We start from the raw sequence: 23,478 nt of genomic DNA, 5'->3' as shown, positions 1-23,478 counted from the left end.
GAAAAGAATATAAAATAGCTCTTAAACAGCCACTATGGTGAATACGTGGTTCTCTTATCTTTTACTTTGATTTCTTTTCTCAGGTAAATAATTCAGAGTGTTTCAAAGCATTTCTTCTTTCTTTTAATACTCTGTACTTGAGCAGCTCTGGTCACATTAACATTGATGGAAGCCCTTTTCTCAGGCCCTGTCCATCTAGTTGAGAATGTCTATGGCCACTTGGAATCCATTTAACTTCAGACTTGTTTGCTTTGTTACGATTTAGCATTAAAACCACTGGCTCTAGAGCAAGCATGCTGCTGCAGTGAGCTCATTTTATTTCTTAATTCACACACACACAGAGCTAAAAGTCTGTGTTACCCTTAGAGGGTATATACTCCCATTTATCTTAATTCATCGTTTCACCGTGGAATACTTTGCAGATCAGTACTATCTTCTAGGCGTCTGTTAATTTTTAAACTTTATGAGCCTGTTCTAAATATGTTTTTTCAAAGACAGCACCAGTTGTTTCCTAGATGAAATGCAGCTCTTTTACTTACTTTGGCTCAGTTGGGTTTGAAACTATGTACCTGCTTGTTCAAACAGATGTGACTGCACACCAGGATACATAGGCGAACACTGTGACATTGACTTTGATGACTGCCAAGATAACAAGTGTAAAAACGGAGCCCACTGCACTGATGCAGTGAACAGTTATACATGCATCTGCCCCGAAGGTTACAGGTAAAAGTGCAAGTACACATTTGTATTTAGAGTTAGGTGTTACAGGGCTCAATTCATATTGGCAATTAAGTAACGTCTAATTAAGTATTTTCTCTGTTTATTCTTCAGTGGCTTGTTTTGTGAGTTTTCTCCACCCATGGTTCTCCCTCGTACCAGCCCCTGTGATAATTTTGATTGTCAGAATGGAGCTCAGTGCATCATCAGGATAAATGAGCCAATATGCCAGTGTTTGCCTGGCTACCAGGGAGAGAAGTGTGAAAAATTGGTCAGTGTGAACTTTGTAAACAAAGAGTCTTATCTTCAGATCCCTTCTGCCAAGGTTCGGCCTCAAACAAATATCACTCTTCAGGTAAGATTCCCCCACTACCAAGAGCTAATCTCATTTTAAACCAATTCAGCTGCCAAATATAAACGTACGTGGTGGTTTGTGAGTGGTATTATTTCTTAAATAGACAGTTACATACTGCATAGCACAATGACAGAAAATGCTACTTGTGTGAAAAGCTTCTATTATTCTTCTCTCTAACATTGGTGTCTTTCAAAACTAAATGGGCACTAGGTATTTTTATTCACTACTTGATCATATAAAACACACAGAGACAAAGCAACAAAATCTCTCTCTTTGTTTTGCGCTCAGGTAATGGCATTTTATTCGTTTAGTTTTATGGCTCTGCAGTTCAGGTTCTGCACGGTAGCGGGGGCGGGCACTGGGGGAGCTTTCGTTAGGAAACCTGCAGCTGAGAACAGCACAGGTGAGACAGAACACACCTTGGCAGAAGTGTCAGCCAAGTGTCTTTTAACTTCGACATGAAATTAACAAACTCAAGTATTATCATAAGTCTTTCCACCAAGTCACCGTGTACCTTTGAGCAAGTCATTCAAACCCCTATAGACAAGATTAGGCTAGATTAGGGTGATAAATTTAGGGTACCTGGGGCAAATTGGGGCTGCATATTTGTTTTGTTTTGAATTCAAAGAAGTGTAACCAATTTCCTATAAAACCCATTCCATATTTGGTTTACCCTAGCACTTCAGTGAGGGGCAGGGGCTTCTTGAGAAGTCGTGAGGAATGGGATCCTGGAAGGCAGACCAGCCTTCTTTAAAAAAGCCTGGCCCCCTAACTTCCAGCGTTTGCCACCCGTCTTGTTATGAGAAGTACCCAGTGGTGTTCGGGCTTAAGTTCTAACTTTTACTGAGCTGGTCCTTCAAAAGCCCGGAAAAGTCAGAAAGAAGGATAAAAACAGAGATTTTCCCCTGGTCACACCGTAATTTAACATGTAATATGAAAATCCATCTTGTTCAATGCAGTCATATTTCACATATGCCATAAATAAAGCCCATAACAGGAGCAAAAAGCAGGTAAGTGAAAATCTCCAGCAAAGGAAATTCTAAGCACGTTCAGTGATGTTAACTTAAGTACTTCTTATTGTTCTTTTTAACAGAATGGAAATGTGATCATTTTGTTCCTGATTAGATTTTATCATTCTCTGCTGAGACAATATAGTTTATCTAAAGGGGAAAGCTTGATTTACTTTAAACACTGTGAACTCTAATGATATGGAAAATATCTTTCAATTTTAATTTGCTGAAGTATAAATTATGTGATGTCCTTGTTTTTGCATATTTCGTAGGACATGAATCTTTAAGCTTTATCATTGCCAATATGCAGAAAGAGAATAAATATATAAGTTCATGAATGTAAAAAGAGCTTTTTGAAGTTCTTTATGAATTTATTTGCAACAGAGTAATCCAAGAATAGGTCATCTTTCAAGTAATCATTTCAATGTGCATTAGTATTTTATCAGAGCCATAAAGAAGAAATAAACCATAGTAAAAAACTCATTACTAAGATGTCTTGTTTCTTCTTAATGAAATATGTCTGGATGACTGTTTGTCCTACTAATGTCAAGGTTACTTCCCACTAGATTGCCACAGATGAAGATAGTGGAATCCTCTTGTATAAGGGTGACAAAGACCATATCGCCGTAGAGCTCTACCGGGGACGTGTTCGTGCCAGCTATGACACCGGCTCCCACCCAGCTTCTGCCATTTACAGGTGAAGATCTGTCAGTTACTGGTAAAGGTGAAAACAATTGCTTAATGCAGAACTGCTTCTCCTCTCTTATTGTGTCATGGGGAGGGGAGGGAAGGGAATAATTTGGCTACAGCAGACTTTATGATAGGTGTGTTAGAGGCCTGGCAGTAACAGACAGCATACTCAAGTTGGATAATTAAGGAGAGATTTATAAGAGGACTGTACAAAGATTGGTTGGGACAGTATAGTAATCTGGAGCTAGTAACTAGGTATACTGCTAGTGTCCATGGGCTTGAAGGAGAGAGGGGAGGCAGCAGTTATGGAAATCGATGCTCAGAAAAGGAATTGTGGAGAGGACTGCGTGACAGGAGCTCAGGGAAGGAACCAGGGTTTTAAATACCTGATCCCCAAAATCTCCTGTACCCCTGCTTCCCTCTGGCCAAATCAGATGCCGGAAAACAAGGAACCCACTGATCTCAGTAATATAGGTCACACATGAGCCTCCCAGGGCTCAGAGCAGGCTGAAGACAGGTGGAGAGTAGCCCTAGAGAAACAGCTGCAGGATACCCAGCACAGGGACAAATTTAAAGTTACTATTCATGCAACACATATTTATCGAGCACCTACTGTGCGCCAGGCACTGTTCTAAGCTTTCAGCAACAGAGCTCCTGCCCTTAGGAAGCTTACACGTAATAAGCCAATGGACGGCTACAAGATGTGTATTATCTGATCATTCTGTTGGAAGTTTTCTAATAATTTTACGGTATTGATGATATATTGAAGATGTGAATGGGGTGGGATTCACGGGGTGGGATTTTCCTGAAAGTGTGCTTTTTGCATAAGACTAACCTTCAGAGCCCCTCTGTTGCATCTCAACACCAATCACCCTGCAGACAAGTTACCTAGTTGATTTCTTCACGTGTACAAATAACTGCTACCATTTAGAGAAAGGTCACAAAGTCATAGGCAGTCCGTTTTTCCAGGAAGATATCTTAAATGAACTGAACTGGCTAATTGCAAGAAAAGAATATTCTCTCATCCTTTTATTCTTGAAAAGATTTTAAGCTTTTAGAGAAGCACTCCCCTGTTACAGATAGCCTTGGTGTTGGCAGTACAATAGGAGTGGTTGTGACCGGAGTGAACTAAAAGCAAATCTTTGTCAAAACAGGACTAGACTACATCTGCTCAGGTCTCCCTGAATGCTGCCATGTGAAAATGTGGGCCCAGGTTTTGCCAGAACTTGTGATTTTTCAAGAAAAGACAGAAATTTGGCTTTTTTAAATATAAAGTTTTCCCTCCTTCAGTATGGATTCACACTTTTTTTAAATACCATATGTGGCAGACAAAACACATTTGTAGCCCAAACATGCTGGGTAAAAGTTTGTGGGCATTGATGGAGACATAAAATGGAGATACTGGCCTTTATGATCTTGATATTATACTTATATATTTTTAGTATGCTTCACATGTTATTTAATCTTTCATAACGGTTCTGGGAAATTGGATGCCCATTGTAGCCATGAATGGAATTCAGTAAGTCCTTTTGGTGGTAAGCTAACCCACTTGGGAATATTTAGAGCATGGAAACAAACACATAATTATTGGTTTCCAAGCAGAATACAATAGTTACTTCATCTCTAAATGGTGATGAATTAGTGCCAGTATTTTAAATGTTGCTAGGCCTTAAATGTTATAGCCTCAATTTGTTTCAGCTCATAAAAAGATTTCAGAATATTGATCTTATGGTTCATTTTTGGTATTTTGTGTGTTTGTTTTGTTTTATGCAATGAAACAGCATAGGACTGTCAGGAACCATAGTAAAAGTTCTTGGAGTTGACTTATTAAAGCTAGTGTTCACATAAAATGTACTTAAAATATTTCTAGATAAGTTGTAAAAACCCAAGTGATTATATCCAAATGAGGATTTACTCTAAAGAGCTTATTTTGAGTTTATGTTCATTACCATTTTTGCCTAACAATATAGTATACCCTGTAACATCTATAAAAAAGGATAATATCACATCACACACTTTTTGTTATGAACCAGAAGTAGATGTTTCTGCTTGCAGACCATCTAATGGAGACATCTGTTATGAGGTCCAGAGCAAACATAACTTTTATTTATTTCTTGCTTTTTAGTTTATGGCACAACAATCAACAAAAGTTAGCACATTATTTTTATTTTTTTTAAAGAAATTTATTTATTTATTTATTTTTGGCTGCGTTGGGTCGTTACTGCACGCGGGCTTTCTCTAGTTACAGTGAACGGGGGCTACTCTTCGTTGCGGTGCACGGGCTTCTCATTGTAGTGGCTTCTCTTGTTGCGGAGCACGGGCTCTAGGCATGCGGGCTTCAGTAGTTGTGGCACGTGGGCTCAATAGTTGTGGCTCGTGGACTCAGTAGTTGTGGCTTGCGGGCTTAGTTGCTCCGCGGTGTGTGGGATCTTCCCGGAGCAGGGATCAAACCCGTGTCCCCTGCATTGGCAGGCGGATTCTTAACCACTGTGCCACCAGGTAAGTCCCAGTGCATTATTTTTTTTTTAAATTATTTATTTATTTATTTACTTTTGGCTGTGTTGGGTCTTCGTTTCTGTGCGAGGGCTTCCTTTAGCTGCGGCAAGCGGGGGCCACTCTTCATCGCGGCGCACGGGCCTCTCACTATCGTGGCCTCTCTTGTAGCGGAGCACAGGCTCCAGACGCGCAGGCTCAGTAGTTGTGGCTCACGGGCCCAGTTGCTCCGCGGCATGTGGGATCTTCCCAGACCAGGGCTTGAACCCGTGTTCCCTGCATTGGCAGGCAGATTCTCAACCACTGCGCCACCAAGGAAGCCCCCCCAGTGCATTATTTTTAAGTTAAAGAAAAGAAGCAACAATCACTGAGAATTCAGATAGAGAGATGATTGATTAATTGATTGATGTGGATACAATATATGGATACTATATATATGTATAATATATGAATATAGTAGTATTCCAATTGACATTTTAAAATGCTTTTGTGAAATAGAGGCTACTGAGAACATTAAATTATTTCAACACACCAGGAGAATCTAGTTTTTAACAAGTAATAATCATAGTGGCTGAGATGTATGTGCAAATCTAGGCTTCGCAATTACTGTATATAAACTTTAGCAAGGTATTTAATTTTTATGTGTTTCAGAATCCATATCTGTAAATAATAATGTAACGCCTGCCCCATCAATTCACTACAAGGATTTAATTCTACACTCAGCTCTGTCCTCACTCCTCACTCACTTTGTCTTCATTCCCGTCTCCCTTCTAGCATTAGAGAAAAATCTTTTTGGTGTCTCTTTCCGGAGTGTAGCAAGAGTTGAAAGTGAATCCTCTCTTCTCATACATTGACACTGGAAGTACATGTTGTTTACAATTTCTACGGAGAGCAATTTGGAAACATCTTTCCCACTACTGGGAATTTACCCTAAAGTTATACCTGTGACATAGAAATGACATACGCACAAGGTGATTCACTGTGGCAGTGGTTGTAAAAACAAAAGTTAGGAAACAACCCAAGTTTCTAACTAAGTAACTCCGGGGCAGCCACACAATGAAATGTGCTGTTAAAAAGAAAGAGGGGGCTTCCCTGGGGCGCAGTGGTTGAGAATCTGCCTGCCGATGCAGGGGACATGAGTTCGAGCCCTGGTCTGGGAAGATCCCACATGCCACGGAGCAACTAGGCCCGTGAGCTACAACTACTGAGCCTGTGCGTCTGGAGCCTGTGCTCCACAACAAGAGAGGCCGCGATAGTGAGAGGCCCACGCACCGTGATGAGGAGTGGTGGCCCCCGCTTGCCGCAACTAGAGAAAGCCCTCGCACAGAAATGAAGACCCAACACAGCCAAAAATAAATAAATAAAATTAAAAAAAAAAAAAAGAAAGAGGGAGTGAGAGAGGGAAAGAGGGAACAAGAAAGTTCTCTATCTATGATATTGAAAGATTTCCAAGGTCTATTGCTCAGTATAAAATAAAAAGTAAGGCAGAACAGTGTCAAAGGTGGGTAAATAAGTATATGTGTTTTTATTTCCATGTACTTGCATAAGGAAAAAACTAGGGATAGAGAGGAAAGAGTGGGGCTGAGGCACAACTTGTGTATAAATACCATTTTATATCATTCTGATTTTTGAACCATTTGACTGTCATTACAACTCAATACTAAAATTGAAGTAATAGAAAAGAGCAGGTGCTCTAAAGACAATCTGCCTTGATTCAAGTCCCAGCTCTGCCATCTATTAACTGTGTGTCTTGGGCAGATTGCATAAGCTCTCTGGTCCTCACCTGGTAAATGGAAATAATAAATCATAGTTCCATCTTGGCAGGATTGTGGTAAGAATGTTATGATTTGATACATGTGGAGTATTTAGAATAAGGCATACCAAACAGTAAGCAGTACTACTAGCTGTTGGGATCATAAATTCAGAATGTGCAAAACTAAGTTCATTTCCTTTGCTTCACCGTGGTGCATTGAGAGGCATCACCATCTTCTTGGTCATCTTAGGTGAAATGAAGTTACTCTTAACCTTTTTCTTTCACCTTCAATTTGAAGTTTGTCCAAGTCTTAATTCTGCTCTTACTAATTTTCTGGCATTTATCTAAATGCCTCTATCCTTGCTTAGGCCTTATTAGAATACATACTCTAATGAAAAGTACTACTTCTCCATCATTACAACAAAATCCATCAATAATATTGTTGCCATCAGATTTCCCATAAGTTGCTTAATAAATATTTTGTTTGGTTGAATTAAATTTTCAAATCTTGATGTGTTTCCACTTTATATGACTTTATTAAAAATGCATCACACTAGGGAATTCCCTGGTGGTCCAGTGGTTAGGACTCAGCGCTTTCACTGCCGAGGGCCCGGGTTCAATCCCTGGTCAGGGAACTAAGATCCCACAAGCCACATGGCGTGGCCAAAAAAAATCACACTGGTGTTTTAAAAGGGGATATTTTTACATATCCTTAAATCAGAGAATTTGTTTGAGTTCAGTTAATTGCATGATTTTATGTTATATAAGATTTACCTTGGTAAAACTTTGTTTTCCAAATTATGCAATATTTAATGTGCTATTGCAGCATCGCATATGGGAGTAATGTCATATATCAGGTGCCTCGTTTCAATTGCCTGGTTAATTTTCAACACTGATGGAAATGGATTTTGTTTATTTTAGTAAAGTGAAATTTGTTAAATTAGGGGAAACTGTCATCCATTATTATTGTTTCTATTATAGTATATTTTTTGGTTTAAAATGTTTGATCTTATGCCCTACCAGCTCCCAGCTGTTCCAGGTCCCAGCCATTTGAGTGGTCCTGGCTGAGACCCTAGACCCTGGGAACAAAGATGTTCTTTCCCACTGTACCACGTCTAAATTTCAGAGCCTCAAAACCAAAAAGGAAAGGAAAAAAAAATTAAAAAATAAAATGTTTGACCTTAGATGTCAATTATTGTCTCAAACAAATTGATGTGAGAACTATTATTTCATGGAATTATGTTTATAGGTAGTAGTTAACAAAGATGTACGTTTAAGAAAACCCAAATGTAGTAATTGTTTATTTTCCAGTAGAACTAAAGTGACATGCACATTGTCTCATTTTACTTCTTACATCTGAGAGAAGATCGTGGTTTCCTGTAGACATGTGTACTGCTAACAGGGCCAGGCATACAGGCAGTGGTGTAGAGCCAGCACCAGAATCACCTGAAAGGTGTGTTAAAATACAGAGTACTGGGCTCCACCTCTAGTTTGTGATTAAGATCTCAGATAAGCCCCAGATGTTCATTTCTACAAGTTTCCAGGTGATGCTCTGATCCAGGGACCACAATTTGAGAACCATTTATGGAAAAGGAATGTATTTGAGCTGTGCTCTGAGAGCTAACGGTGTGCATCACTTCTCACATCCAAGTTCCAAGACCTCTGTTTGATGCGGCCTTGTTGAGAGTAATTTCTGCCATAGTAATCAGCAAATGCTACAAATCCAGACTCATTCTTTTTACAGAGAGCCAGTTGTTAAACATTTGCCTGCACCCTGCTAAGAGATCTAATCAGCAGCAACAAAGACGACGTTAGCAGCCCAACAAGTGAATGAATGTAGAATACGGCACACATGCCTAATTGTTATAGTGCTTGGAGAATAGCATAAAGAGGGACGTGGTAGTAGTGCCATGAATGAATGAATGAATGACAGCCCAAACTTGAAGCCAACATCAGCAGTAGTCCCTCAGACAGGGATAGAGTAACACATTATTTTCTCAATTAAGCTGTTAATTGATTGCCCTTCAAAATGACTTTCTTTTCATCTAGATGGGCAGAAACTTTTAAAAAAATTGTTAATGACAATTGTATGCTTCTTTCTTTAGGTTCAAATTAATGTCATTTTCCAAACCAGATAGCTTCTTTGGAAACATAGTCGACTACTATTTAAAAATTAAGAAATCAGGTGCACAGGTTACAAAGGTGCAATACTGTACCGTGCCTTCATCAGTTTCAGTATTCAGGGAACCTGCACAACTTCAGGGGACTTTCCCCTGCAGACTGTTAGGTTGGTTGGCTACACAGTCTTTGGGTTATGCAACTTACAAACTTATGTTAGGAAAAAAAAAAAAAGAATTAGTCTCATTGGAAAGACAGACCATTTCCAAGATAAACACTCAGCCATTCTTGACATGCTGTAGGAGAAGGCACCACTTTTTATCAGCTTCACAACTTTGAGCAATTTACCTCACCATTACAACCATTTTGCACCCAGACAACCATTCTGTTTTTCACTTTCCGTCCAGTATTCAATAAATTACATGAGATAGTCAACACTTTGTTATAGAATAGGCTTTATGTTAGATGATTTTGGCAAACTGTAAGCCAGTGTAAGTGTTCTGAGCATGCTTAAGGCAGGCTAGGCTAAGCTATTATGTTCAGTAGATTAAGTGTATTAAGTGCATTTCTTTTAAGTGCATCTTTGACTTACCATATTTTCAGTTTACAATGGGTTAATTGGGACTTAAGCCCATCGTAAGTTCAGAAAGATCTGTAATTTGCTTCAAAATGCAACTTTACTTGATAAATTATTTTATAAAACGTTCTTCTGGAAACTCTTATGCTAATACATAAATACTTTTAATCCCACTTGGCTTCCCATTCCTTCCACTCAAAGAAGTGGGCAGGGAAATTTTTTATTAGCATCCACACTTCACAAATGAAGCATCTTTAGCCCAGAGATATCAAAATGAGGTGGCCAGTTGAATTTGTCTAGGTTTTTATTCCTATTCTATTGCACAGAATATGCCAACAAATACTTGGCAAAAAAGCAGGAGTTCACATAAGCAAAGTGAACTATTTATCCTTACTCCACTGAAATACCTTAAGATTTACAATTGAGATAGAAATATAACAATATCATTGTTAATGAGTCCTGAAGACATAAAGACAAAGACAATTTAGAGCCACTCTTCTTTTAAGCCCCAAGTTTTTAAACTCTTTTTCTATAGCAAACCAAGAAACAATTGAGTAACGGCTTTGTTTTCACACATCCATTTGGAAATCCAAGAAAACAAAATCTCAGGTAATAGATGAGTGTAGTAAAACTGAATTACATAATAAAGGTAGTAAATGCAATTTATGTTCCTAGTGGAAAGACTCACTGTTAAGTGGTTCACTTGCGACTTTTGTGAGTCATGGAGTATATAGTTCCCTAGGGAGTAGTCAAAGAGTGTTTGTCAGTACTTGTCAGGACCCAAAAGGATGTTACACATCGCCGGTGGATAGGTAGGAGATGACCGTGATAGACTGTAAAATCGATGATGGCTTAGTTTTATTCTGCAACAGCTGGTGTGTCAATCACTGCTTTTATTTTGAAAGGGTATATAGACAAAGGACTCCTGGGCAACCCCCAGATCTCTGGCTTTAGGAGACAGCATGAAACACCAATTTAGAATACTCTTAGCTCTGCCATATTCTCTTCAGGCCCCATACACACAGTATCATCTTAAAACCAAAGAATCTAAAAATATTAATTTCACAATACTTATCTGTTAAAAACCTGGGCAAGGCCTCACTTAATTCTGAGAAATATAAACCGAATTAAGCTCAGTGGTAACTCTTACCAAGTTCTGGAATCATCAGATTAGACATTGAAAGCTTTTGGGAGGAGAAAAGTGTAGTCAGTCTGAACTTCACTTATAATTGGGAAAAGAGAAACCAAAAACAGGTTTCAAATCTGTATATCTCATATGCGTTCAATGATTTTTAGTAAATGTACCAACTTGTGCAACCATCATATAATATTTTTTTCCATAGAACTTTATTCCTGGGCTGTTTGGGAGAGAAATCATCTATTAAAGGCTGGCTAGTGGTGAGAACAAACACATGCCATTTGTACAGTACTAGATACTCTTCAGGTTTTTTATTTTAAAAGTGATGAATAATAGTTAAAAGCACATACTCTAGAACCAGACAGCCTGGCTTCAAATCTGTTTAGCCACTGGCTGTGCCATCTTGGGTACCCTAAGTGCCCAAATTTAGAGTTGTGAGTCTTAAATGAGTTGTTAATGCATGTGAAGTTGACCCATAGTAGGTGCTGTGCAATTCTTTGATCTTATTACTTGCATTTCCCTAGTGAGGAGAAGAAAGCAGAGAAAAAGTAACTGAAGTCACAGTAACTCAGTGTCTCACATCTAACAGGAGCTAGGATAAGCTGAGCAAGACTTACCTCCCAACATTATCTTTCAGGATATCACCACTGAAAATTCCAAATTTTTTAATAAAATGCATCTTTTGGATGTCCTGTCCTAAGTATGCCTGAAGGATCTTGACTATCTATAACTGTAATCCAACTAGTATTACTAAATAAACTCTATATGTTATTCTTAATACAACTCCCCTATCTTTAATTTACTTAACATACATTTATTGAGCATCTACTATTTACCAGACACTACTGGATACATTAAGGAAGAAATAAATAAATAATACAGGGCCCCTGATTTAAAGGAGCTTACAATTAGTGGGAGTTAAAGACATGTGCTCAGGAAAAAAAAAAAAAAAAGGAAGAAAGAAAGAAAAAAAGAAAGGAATAAAGGAGTAGGAAGTAAAATGAGTTCATAATGAAACTACCTACCTCCAGCTTCCCAGCTGAAACACTGCTTTAGAGTGTGCAGAACTTTAAAGGTATTAAACCTTTCAGTTACACTGCACCAAACGCCATCATCAACAATGACATGCCTAGATCGATTGCCTAAGACTGATGTGTGACCAAGAACCAGTTCCCTAGTACAAATGAGTCTTTTTCTTTGCAACTGTAAAGGGAAAAGGGGGGCCCCATTATTAATATTTATAAATTAAATAAGGTCATTGTTCACAGAGCATTCATATAAAACCACTTAAAGAGTTGTATATGATGACAAAGGAAAAAGCAATTGACTACCACCTTCTCTATGTATATCTTTATATTAATGTTTTACTTAAAACTTCTAATAATTTGAATATGTCCCCAAAGAAGTTATTATATTTCTGCCAGTCTTTAGCATTATCTTATAATTAATATTAAAAATAAAGCCTGACTAATTTCTTCTTGAAGAAGATTCTGAAGTAGTATTGGATTATTTATATGATGACAGTGGTGGTGGTGGTAGTGATGATGATGGTGATACTAATATCTAGCGTTTAACTTTGCACTTTCTATAGGCTAGATGTTTTGTTCTGCATGTTAAAAAATCATTTCATAGGGATAGACCTCAAATTAACCATAGGAGGGGGGAATATTTGTTAGCATTTACTGAAGAGAAGATTGAAGTTTATTAGCAATTAAGTTACTTATCTAAGGTCAAACATTTAATAAATGCAAGACCAGCATTCAAATCCAGGCTTATCTGATTCTAAAATCTGTATGTTTAACCAGTAGTTGGTATTATTTAAGACCACTAACAGCTGGTATGCAACTTTATTTAGAAAGTATTTTCCTTGTATATTGTTTCCTCTGTTGATTTTAGTGGCATCAAGTGTTGGGATAATTAAATGTGTAAAAGGCAAAAATATTGATTGGCACATCTAACATTTATTTTTTTAAAGATGATATCTGAAACAGGTGATTAAAAATTCCTGCACACGTGGACACTTTTAACTACTTAACACCAGAGAACTTCAGGTGTTTTCACAGCTCTGCAGAATGGTTTATATCGTTGTCAAATCACAAAAACATTTTATTCCGTGTCGGCAAACAGTGGAATAAGATTAGACTCCTGTGGTGAGAACCATGAAGAAATATCTATACATTTTTCTGTTATTTTCCAGGCTTGACGTATTTGCAAACTTAAATATCAGTGCCTGGAAATTTAAGCAATCATCTTGCATAGGGAGTATTAGGTATTCACGATCCTCCTTATAATATGTTCCCATATTTCCCTTTTTGAGCCCTCTTTCCAATCTTTCGAGTCAACATCTCAGTATATTAGTTCTTTCATATTCGCTCTTGATCCTGTTTTCTTTGTTGCTCCTGTTTCATTTGTCCTGTTTGCATCTTTGCCTGATGTAACACTTGTGTTAGATTGACAGCTACCCTTTAAAACCTTACAGCACCTACCTGCTAATTGCACCCAGCTTCATTTTCAATTGTCGTTTTCCGTTTACCTGTTTCTTAGTCTCTTTGTTTTTGTCCATTTTATGAATTTCCATAAGCCCTCTCAAATTTTTAAGAAGGCGGATGTAATGATTGTTGGACCTATCCCTTTAAAGTTATAGAAGAGAAATTGAAGAACCTTTGTCATCACTAGACTCCCTAGATATGACTATGTTAAGCATTCTATTTAATCCGTTATTCCCACCTCTCCACTGAGCGTAATCATCTTCACAGTAATATCATTTGATGGACATTCTTCTGAAAAATGCAAAGAAAGTGAGAGTATATTATCAATTAACAAATTTCAAAAAGTGCAGTGATCCTGCCAAGTTGGGTCTTCCTGCATTTATATGTATGTTTGATTCTGATAAGTATTGCTGTGTAGTGCTTAAGAGTGCAGAGACCAATGATCCCCTAAGATCAATGTCTAAAAAGTATATTTGGCACAGGTATAAGTTAGTTGTCTTTTGAATACAATTAGGAGTAACAGTATCTGAACAAATGAAACTTTAGTGGCATTTAAAATCAAATGCATAAATTATGCTTTGGAATTTCTACATACTGGGAGAATGTGATTGGATAATGATAAAATGTATTCATTTCCACTTCTCCCAATGGGAGAACAAACTTATTTTGTATTTTGTATTACCCAAGAAATAAAAAATGATTATATCTCCTTGAAAATATCTATTATTTTAAAATCAACTATTGACCTTTATCTTTATTAATGTTAAATAGGAGTTTCTTTTCCCAAAAAGAGCTTATTGGAGTTTGAATTGTAACTCCTTTTTTTTTTTTAATTAATTAATTAATTAATTTTTTATTTTTGGCTGTGCTGGGGCTTCGTTTCTGCGCGAGGGCTTTCTCTAGTTGCGGCGAGCGGAAACCACTCTTCATCACGGTGCGCGGGCCTCTCACTATCGCGGCCTCTCTTGTTGTGGAGCACAGGCTCCAGACGCGCAGGCTCAGTAGTTGTGGCTGACGGACCCAGTTGCTCCGCGGCATGTGGGATCTTCCCAGACCAGGGCTCGAACCCGTGTCCCCTGCATTGGCAGGCAGATTCTCAACCACTGTGCCACCAGGGAAGCCCCAACTCCTTTTCTTTAATAAATATAAAATTGGAGGATCAGTTAAGTTATCTTTTTTTTTTTTTAATAGCGTGGAGACGATCAATGATGGAAATTTTCACATTGTGGAACTACTCGCCCTGGATCAAAGTCTCTCCCTGTCTGTGGATGGAGGGAGCCCCAAAATCATCACCAATTTGTCAAAGCAGTCCACTTTGAATTTTGACTCCCCACTCTATGTTGGAGGTAAGCTCTTTTCCAAATTCCGTGGATTCCCAAACCCTGTGATTCTCATCACAGACTGATCCTGAAGTTGTTGATGCCTGGTGCCATGGTCATTGATCAGTCATTGAAAGATGGACAGCGAGGATAGAAAAGAAAGAGCCCTAAATGGGTGATAAGAGACCATGTTGTAACCCTGGCTCTGGGTCTAACAAAATGCGTGGTTGGAGTGGAGAAGGACATTAATGTTTCTTTTGTGTCTGTCACATACTAGGTGATTTACACATCATATAATCTAATCTTACTATTCTGGTGTACAGGAAAAAGAAAGCTGGTTAGAGGTCAAATACAGACAATGAAGAAGACGGGGAGTCAAGTGTGATGCAAACTGAGGAGCACGTGACCCACCCCAGCACTCTTAAGGAGGCGAACACTACCAGCTTCAGTTAAATGTCGCTATGCTGGAATGCCTCGTCTATCATCTGCGAACTCATGTACAGGATAGGATAATTATTAATGAAATCAAATGAATGAATGAACAAATTAAACGTACAAATTGTATTGGGGCAGCAGGAAGTACTTCTCTTTAGCTAAGACCTTATGGTGAATGAACAAGGGAGAAGGTCAGAAAGGTGGATTAGGGCCTGGAATGACAGAGTGAAGACTCGACTTTATTTTTAAGCAGCAAGAAGGCAGATGAGTAAATAGATGAGGGATAGAGCCTGAGCAAACTTCTGAAGGAGCTCAGAGGAGAAGACCTGTGATGGAGAGAGCTTGTACTTTTACCTCTATCTGGAGGAGTAAATATATACTGGAGACAGAATTTCAAATTTCAGGCAAAGGACCAAGAAAGCATATGATTTTGAATTGAGTTGCACTGAATTAAATTACATTGAATTGACTGATAAAATTAACTCATTTTACAGATAAATAAGCTAAAGTTTCTGAACAGGTCAATGTAACCAATTTCTTCACCATGACAGGTTTTTCATGAACTTCACATCATTATTTTCACAGTAACGACCTTGGGATGCTACATAAGTCTCTTAACCCCTCCAAGCCTTCCCTAAAAGCATTTTGGGAAATTTCCTGAAATTCTAGAGCACTTCTGTTTTTAATAATTTCAGCAGTAGAAAATCTGAACACTTTGATAGACTTCTGATTTTTTTTTAAAGCAGTTAAAAAGTCTTTGGTTCATTTCTGTAAATATTTATTGAGCACCTCCCATAAGCTGAGAACGAAATTAATAGGTGCATGAAGAATACAAAGCTGTAAAAGAAATATCCCTTCTGTGCCAGGGGAGTGGGGAAGGCAGTCACATCTTCATGAAACCACAATACATTTGTAATAAAAGTATCTCATATTAAGTCCATGCAGCAAGTTGACTGATCTATTTGCTTCATGGGAATCACTCTGTGGGATTCATTAACAGGCCAAAGCCGTCCATTCTTGCCTGCATTACCACGAACGGCAGTTGCTTTGGGATGGGTGAAGCAAATCACAGATGTTACCTGTGGTTGGAGAGAAAAGAAATTATATTTACTAAGCACATGCTGTGTGCTCAACGCAATGCTGCTTTTACAGTCTTAACCCTCAGAGACTTTAGGAAGTAGGTATGATTTTTTGTTTTATAATCCCTAAGGGACTTCATGGAATATGTCCAAGTTGATAGAGACCTCGTTTGAGTTCAGGTCTGTCTAACCCCAAAGCCACCTGCATTGCCACTCACCTTCTTAACAAGGAGCAGAAAAGGAAACAGTCTAAGTTCTGTGGCCTTTCATTGATTTCTGGACTTGCCCCTCACTTGATTTTATTATGCTTTCATTAGAAATCATTTCATTAAATCTTTTAAGACCCCTTTAGAATGTGGTGAAAATAATAAGTACAGAATGGGAGTGCTTGGACCAGAACATTTTTCCAAAAAGGGGAAAAAAATGTTTTAAATTAGTACTGAGAAGTGCTAATCCTTCTAAGGGTAGAGGGCCTGGAAGAATCCAGATGGTGCCTCTTTCCACTTCCAACCAGCGTCACTGCCAGAGAACACACTAGGCTCATTTCCTTCCCACTCAGAGGACAGTCTCAAGGGTAATTCGGATTTTAAAAATACAATGCAGTCCTAAGACTGCAGCCCTGAATTCTTTATGGTAAAGGCAGGAGAACCTGAATTAGCAAAGGAGAGCAAGGTAAACAAGCTCTCCTTTTTCTCAAAGTCTGCAACCAGGAACACTCCCCAAGAAAGATGGCCCAAAGGTGATGCATTCCATGCCTTAGGCCCTTGCAGGAGTATTTTCTAGCAAAACAGGGAGGCAGGTTTCCCTACCTTTGGGTTTTCAACTACCCATGATATAGGCTTTACTTAATACAAAGCAATGTAATCTTTATGTTTTTCTGTATAATAGTCCAACCAGAACATACATTACTTAAAGGGATTTTTTTTTTTTAAAAGTAAAGACCTGCACATAGAGACCCCTCCGTGCATCACAAATCTTCTCCTAATGCCCCCATTGGACAGAAGACATCAGTGTTGACAGTTGGTCCGTTTATTGTCATTTTGAAATATGTAGAGCTTGTTAAGGCTAAAAACTGTCTACTAAGTTACCTATTGTTTGATAGATTGAATTCCAGCTGTGGTCCATGGCATAGAGGAAAGGCTAAAGGAAAAAAAACATGGATCTGCTTCTGTTTTTCAGTTAAGACTTAGTTCCCTGGTCAGAAGTCTACCAAGCACCTGAAAAGGTTGAGTTAAGACAGTTCTTGACTTTATGATATCCTACTGAAAGTAACTATATGTGTGATGAATCAACATTTTCATTTACAAATTACTACAATCAAAGCTAGACCTTTATCATTGTTACTTTGGGAATAGAAGGAACACATTTACTAATTGCTTCTCCCTGCTGTGGAACTTCATGGGTCTGTAGTTAGTCTTGACATGTGCACATGTGTGTGTTGTGTGACTAATTGAAAATAGTCTTGGAAGAAGTTCTTTTTTAACCTCTGAAGAAAGGACCATAAATGTGTGGACATTAAAGTCCACATGTTTTGGATGGATGGATGGATATGACTACGTGAGAAGAACTTACCCCCAAACAAGGAACTCCCAGTCACTAGTCCACTCCTGGAAATGGAACATTCCATCCTTTTGACCTCACTCCACAAAGCAACCCAGTTCCCAAGGCCAGACACACACAGACTAAAAACTTGAACTCATGACCTTCAAATCCTAGACACTAATTCAGTACCTGTCAAGATGTGACCAGCACCACCTGCATCAGAGTCACCTGAGCTTGCATGTTAACATTGCGATTTCTATGCCCACACCTTCATTCTGGGTTAGAATCTCAGGTGAGGAGAGATGGGGGCCTGGGAAGCTGCCTTCTCAACAGCGCCCCTATGGTGGCTCTTATGTGTGACGGGCTTGGAAACAACTGGTCTGGTCCATCCACTCATGTTACAGATGAGAAAACTAAGCCCCAGAGAGGGGAGATGACTGGCCCAAGTGCACACAGGCCAAAAATACAGACTTTGACCTCTAGCCTAGTGGTTTTGTATAAGCGGCTATCTGACTTTGGTGCCTGCTAGACCTCGAATGGAGCTCCTTCAAATGGGAAAGGAGATGCTGCCACAAGGCAGCGCCCAGAGAGTAGGGTACTGTGGTTCGTGGTCTTTATAACCAACAAACCCTCTAGAGAGTGAGAGCCCTGGTCTTTTCCAGCCTCAACCCTCCAACCAGTAGCTCAGAGTCTAGTTGCAGGGATGGTGTGAGTGCTGGGGGGAAGGTCAGCAGCTCTAAAAGCCTCGGCTCCCTCCCCTCCCCCGCAGCGACCTGGATGGTTGCCTCATGTAGGATCCCATCCAGGAACTATTTCAGGGTCTGGCTTAGGCCATGGAACGATTCCTCAGTTTTGCCAGATAAGGGTTACCAGATGACCGTCACTGGTGGAATATATATGTGTGTGTGTGTGTGTATATATATATATATATATACACATACACACATATATATATACATATATATATATATATGTATATATATATATACACAACGATTGCAAATTCTGGTTTTGGAGGAATTTCTTTTATAGTCTTGATTTCTTGGAATAGGAAGGTTTCACTCTCAATTAGCAAGGGGGAAAAAAAGGATGTGAATGAGGTGCTGTCCTGATTGGAAGCAGGGTGAGTTTTTCAGACACTGACATCCACGGCTGAGCTTGGGACATTGCCAGTGGTGAGCTGGACCAGCTGCCAGCTTAGAATTTGGCAGGACTGGGGTGAATGGTCCCCGTGAACCCCAGCTCTCACCCTCTGAAAATCAGGGGACTGAACCATGACCTGAGATTGGGGAAGTTTGTGTCATCGGCTTAATTCTAACCCAGTCTTACTGGAGACACTGAGCATGTCGCCGAGCTCTCTGGGCCCTGGGCCCTTCATCTTTAAGGGGCAGGATTGGTCAGGGAATCAGTCTGGCTCTAGGCTTCTGGGCTGTGTGTCCAGGTTAGGGGGTGGGTATGGAGGTAGAAGGGAGCATGAATTCCTCCCCCATTCCCAACCTTGCTTTTAAGTACAGTGGCCCTGATTTTAGGTTTTATAGATTCATGCCTCCATATAAGGGTTTTTTATTACAAAAAAAAAACAAAAACAAAACAGATGTTAGAAACTAAAGATTGACCGCCAGTGAACTAGGTTCTTTATTCTAGTTGTGCATTAGAATTGCCTGGAGCATCTTCCAAAAAGCAGAAACAAAGAAACACACATCCCTTCTCCCTCCCCAACTCCACCCAGATAATCTGATCAAATCCGTCTGGGCCGAGGGCCCGAGCATCAGTATTTCTCAAAGACCCAGTGTGATTCTGATGTGCAGCCAGGTTGAGAAGCGCAGGACGGGATGCTTGAGCTGCCTGGTCCTCCTAAAGAAGAGTCACGCAGACTCCTGCCCCGCTGGAAGAGCTAAGAGGGTCCGGGTGGCCGCTGGCTGGGGAGCCGCCGAGGAGCGTGACCTCTGACTTGGTGTTCCCCCGCAGGCATGCCCGGGCAGAACAACGTGGCCGCAGCTCTGCGCCAGGCCCCCGGGCAGAACGGCACCAGCTTTCACGGCTGCATCCGGAACCTTTACATCAACAGCGAGCTGCAGGACTTCCGGAAGGTGCCCATGCAGACCGGCATCCTGCCCGGCTGTGAGCCGTGCCACAAGAAGGTGTGTGCCCACGGCACGTGCCAGCCCAGCAGCCAGTCCGGCTTCACCTGCGAGTGCGAGGAAGGATGGACGGGGCCCCTCTGTGACCAGAGGACCAATGACCCCTGTCTTGGAAATAAGTGAGTTTGGGCTGCTTGGTAGTTAAACCCACACACTCCAACCCTCAAAGCAAAACCCCAGAGAGGAAAGAAGGAAAGGGGGGGGGGGTGGGGAGGGGAGAGAAAGAAGTCAGTTCATTAGCATTGTCTCCCTTATATTCCATCCATCATCCTCCCTCCATTCTTATCCTCTCCGTCTGACCCATTTCCATCCCTGTGGTCCTCCACCGTAGATGCGTCCATGGCACCTGCCTGCCCATCAACGCGTTCTCCTACAGCTGCAAGTGCCTGGAGGGCCATGGGGGCGTCCTCTGTGATGAAGAGGAGGATCTGTTTAACCCCTGCCAGGCGATCAAGTGTAAGCATGGGAAATGCAGGCTCTCAGGACTGGGACAGCCCTACTGTGAATGCAGCAGTGGATACACTGGGGACAGCTGTGATCGAGGTAAGCCAACCCAGCTGGGCACCTACCTCTATCTTGGCAAAGCAAGAGGGGCCCCCATCTTTGAACAGAGAGAGAGAGAAAGGAAGACACACAGAGGGGAGTGATCTGAGGAATGCCAGATCTTTGTACTGTTTGTAGTTGCTGCTGTTGATTTACTTAACAGTGTTAGGAAGGCACAGATGTGAAATGTCCTAAACCTCCATTGCAAGATATTATACACCCTTCACAAGTCTTCTCACACTTGATTTGCTATGAAATACTACTTTCCCCTTATGCAGGAGCACATTTACTTTCCTTCTTTCTTACCTTTACCTGCTGTTCTCATCTGTATAGATTACTGATTCATCTTCTGGCGCAGAGAAGAGGGTACTAATAATTCTGCTCTAGTTTTAGGACAAAATCGCCTTTGACCTTAGAATCAACCGATGTATCACAGTAAATTATGCAGGTGAGAGGGATGGAAACAGGCTGACATTTCAGCCCACCTATTTCCTTCTCCTGTGTCTGCGTGATCAGAATGTGCTTTGCCTCCAGCTGGCAGAGATTTTGTTGTGTGTATCGGAGGGATGAGACGAGAGGAACGTGCCCATGGAGGCTTTTAGCAGATGTCTCTTTTTGAACTAGTTCATACTTGGGTAATTTATGAAGTTAGTGGAATGTTACTTGTATTAAGTAACAGATTGAATGATATTAAACTCCAGGTCTAATAAATTAAATTGCGTACTCTCTGAAACGGCGCCCTCAGTAAACAAAACCAGCTGTTAGTAGTGTAAAAACAGAAGATGTATATTTTTGCTGTAAAGGAAAAGATTTAGGAATCCAATTTCCTTGTCAGCCCAAAAGCGTAGTATTTATGGTCCACATATATCGTATTCACTTTGCTCAAAATAAAGACCGAAAAGAAGTGTTTTTCAAAGAACTGAAGGCTGTGCCACCAGCCCATAATATGGCATATGAGCATAACAGTGAAAACAGCCGTTACAAACAGGAAGCGAAAGCAGTGTCTCCCGATCTGAGTTGTAGATTCACGGCCACTTTGCACGATTTACGGCGACTGCCCTTAAACTGCTTGTGCTTTTTGTTCTTTTCTAGAAATCTCTTGTCGAGGGGAACGGATAAGAGATTATTACCAAAAGCAGCAGGGCTATGCCGCTTGCCAAACAACTAAGAAGGTCTCCCGGCTGGAATGCAGAGGGGGGTGTGCAGGCGGGCAGTGCTGCGGACCTCTGAGGAGCAAGCGACGGAAATACGCTTTCGAATGCACTGACGGGTCATCGTTTGTGGACGAGGTTGAGAAGGTGGTGAAGTGTGGCTGCGTCCACTGCGCCTCCTAAACCACGTCCCCGGCAGCTTTGGTCTTTGGAAAATGTGGTATACTTCTTGACCCTGTTGGACTCACGAATGCTTCATAGTGGAAATAATTGAAATATATTGTAAAATACAGAACAGACTTATTTTTATTATGAGAATGAAGACTTTTTTTCTGCATTTAGAAAAAAAAAAAAGAAATGCTTGAACTAAAGCTTCCCCAACACTGGAGAAGTATAAAGAATGATACACCTGAAGGCATTAGAACAACGATGGAAACCATGGTTAACTTGGATTCATCTTCGTAACTTGCTGGAGACCAGCAGAAGCACATACCCAGCGGAGAGACGAGGTTCTCTCTGCTGATGTGAAGTTGCCCAGAGCATAATCCCCTGTGCCCTGGTTTGCATCTACGCAGTTCATGAGGACAGACCAAGCACATGTGTGTGAGTGAGGGTGCAAGGCAGATGAATGGAACTCCTCCAGCATTCACAGCCAGAATGAATGGATGAGAAATATTTTGTGCAAAATATAAAGTATCCTGAAGACCTGGGTTCCATTCATCAGAGGAGACGAGAGTGCTAAAATAAATTTTATCTTCTTTTTAAACGTCAGCATGTTAGCAGGAGAAGCACACAAAAGTGTTTATCTACCGTTTTCCAGTATTAATTTTTTGTAATATAAATGACAAAGGAGGTGATAAAGAACCAATAGATTATTGATAAATAAATTAGTAATAATATGAATTTTTGTTTCTATGAGTTCTAAACAGCCCTATACAGTATTCGGTTTCAATGAGAAATATTTATTGTATCAAAGTACGTTGTACTTAACATTCTAGGCCATCCTTTTGCTGTTCCTCAATGCTTTAATATATATTAATTTATAATTGTCCTGATATTTTTGTACATTTTTCAAACTTAAAAATCAGGATTCTTTTGTGGTTTTTTTGGCAATAGTACTAACATAGGGTGTTATCTTGGGATAAATATGTGTTGATCTGTTTGTTTACCTTGACATCTGACCACTGGTGTCACTGACCTACTGGCCTCATTCAGGACACCTGCAGAGGGTATGTAAAGTCTATGCCTGAGACGGTCATTGTACAGAAAGAAGCGCCCCCCCCTGCAGCGTGTCCTCACAGAACAGAAATGGTGTGTAGCAATCGACACTAGAAAAGTAGATCTTTTACAAGTTAATTATTTCCTCGACTTTTTTTGCCCTTTTACCGGGGGTGGGGCAGGGAGAGAAAAGGCTGTAATGTCAAGAACTGTGATTTTTTTTTTCCCAAACAATAAAGCTCCTTGATTACCTTAATGTTCCCATGTTAACATGTTTGCTGCTAAATTACAATGTAGAATTGATAAGGATTTATAGTGGACCGTGCTCTTCCCTCATTAAAATCCCAGGGTACCCTGTAAAGATGCAGATGTTTCTTTCCAAAAACATTTTTACAAAGAAAACTAGACGTACGTGTATAATTCAGTGTGCTTTGTCTTTCTCCAGACTAATATCAGTTACACTACTGATGTTTGTAAATTAAACAGATATTTACTTCATTAACAGCTTGTTGGTTTTCTTAGAAACTGCACAGTATTTAGAGTCTCCTCCTTAAGAATTTCTTAATCAAGGTGATACCAAAAGAACAGGGAGGGAAACCTATACCTTTTTGTTGCCAGAAATTGGTTTGAGATCAGCATACTGTCACATCTGGGTACTTTGGGAGGGCCACATGAAAGAGATGGAGAAAAGAACACATTCTTGGCTAAGA

The 23,478-nt window shown here is 40.1% G+C and overlaps 1 protein-coding gene across 2 annotated transcripts in view; it reads left to right on the top strand.

Moving 5' to 3' along the window:
* The window catches only part of SLIT2 (slit guidance ligand 2), a 380,046-nt gene extending 356,776 nt beyond the window's left edge, over window positions 1-23,270 (top strand). For both annotated transcript variants that reach the window (XM_082391835.1, XM_082391836.1), the window contains 7 exons: window positions 586-723; window positions 832-1,072; window positions 2,649-2,779; window positions 14,532-14,686; window positions 19,684-19,975; window positions 20,188-20,399; window positions 21,492-23,270. In XM_082391835.1, the coding sequence (XP_082247961.1) occupies window positions 586-723; window positions 832-1,072; window positions 2,649-2,779; window positions 14,532-14,686; window positions 19,684-19,975; window positions 20,188-20,399; window positions 21,492-21,733 (1,411 nt within the window). In that variant the 3' untranslated portion in view covers window positions 21,734-23,270. The remainder of the gene's footprint in view (window positions 1-585; window positions 724-831; window positions 1,073-2,648; window positions 2,780-14,531; window positions 14,687-19,683; window positions 19,976-20,187; window positions 20,400-21,491) is intronic.
* Window positions 23,271-23,478: the final 208 nt, after the last annotated feature.

This window comes from Balaenoptera borealis (genome assembly GCF_965194805.1).
Source record: "Balaenoptera borealis genome assembly, chromosome: 4".
Classification (NCBI taxonomy): Eukaryota; Metazoa; Chordata; class Mammalia; order Artiodactyla; family Balaenopteridae; genus Balaenoptera; species Balaenoptera borealis.
The sequence above is the reverse complement of the archived record's forward strand: the minus strand, read 5'-3'. Positions and strand labels throughout refer to the sequence as shown.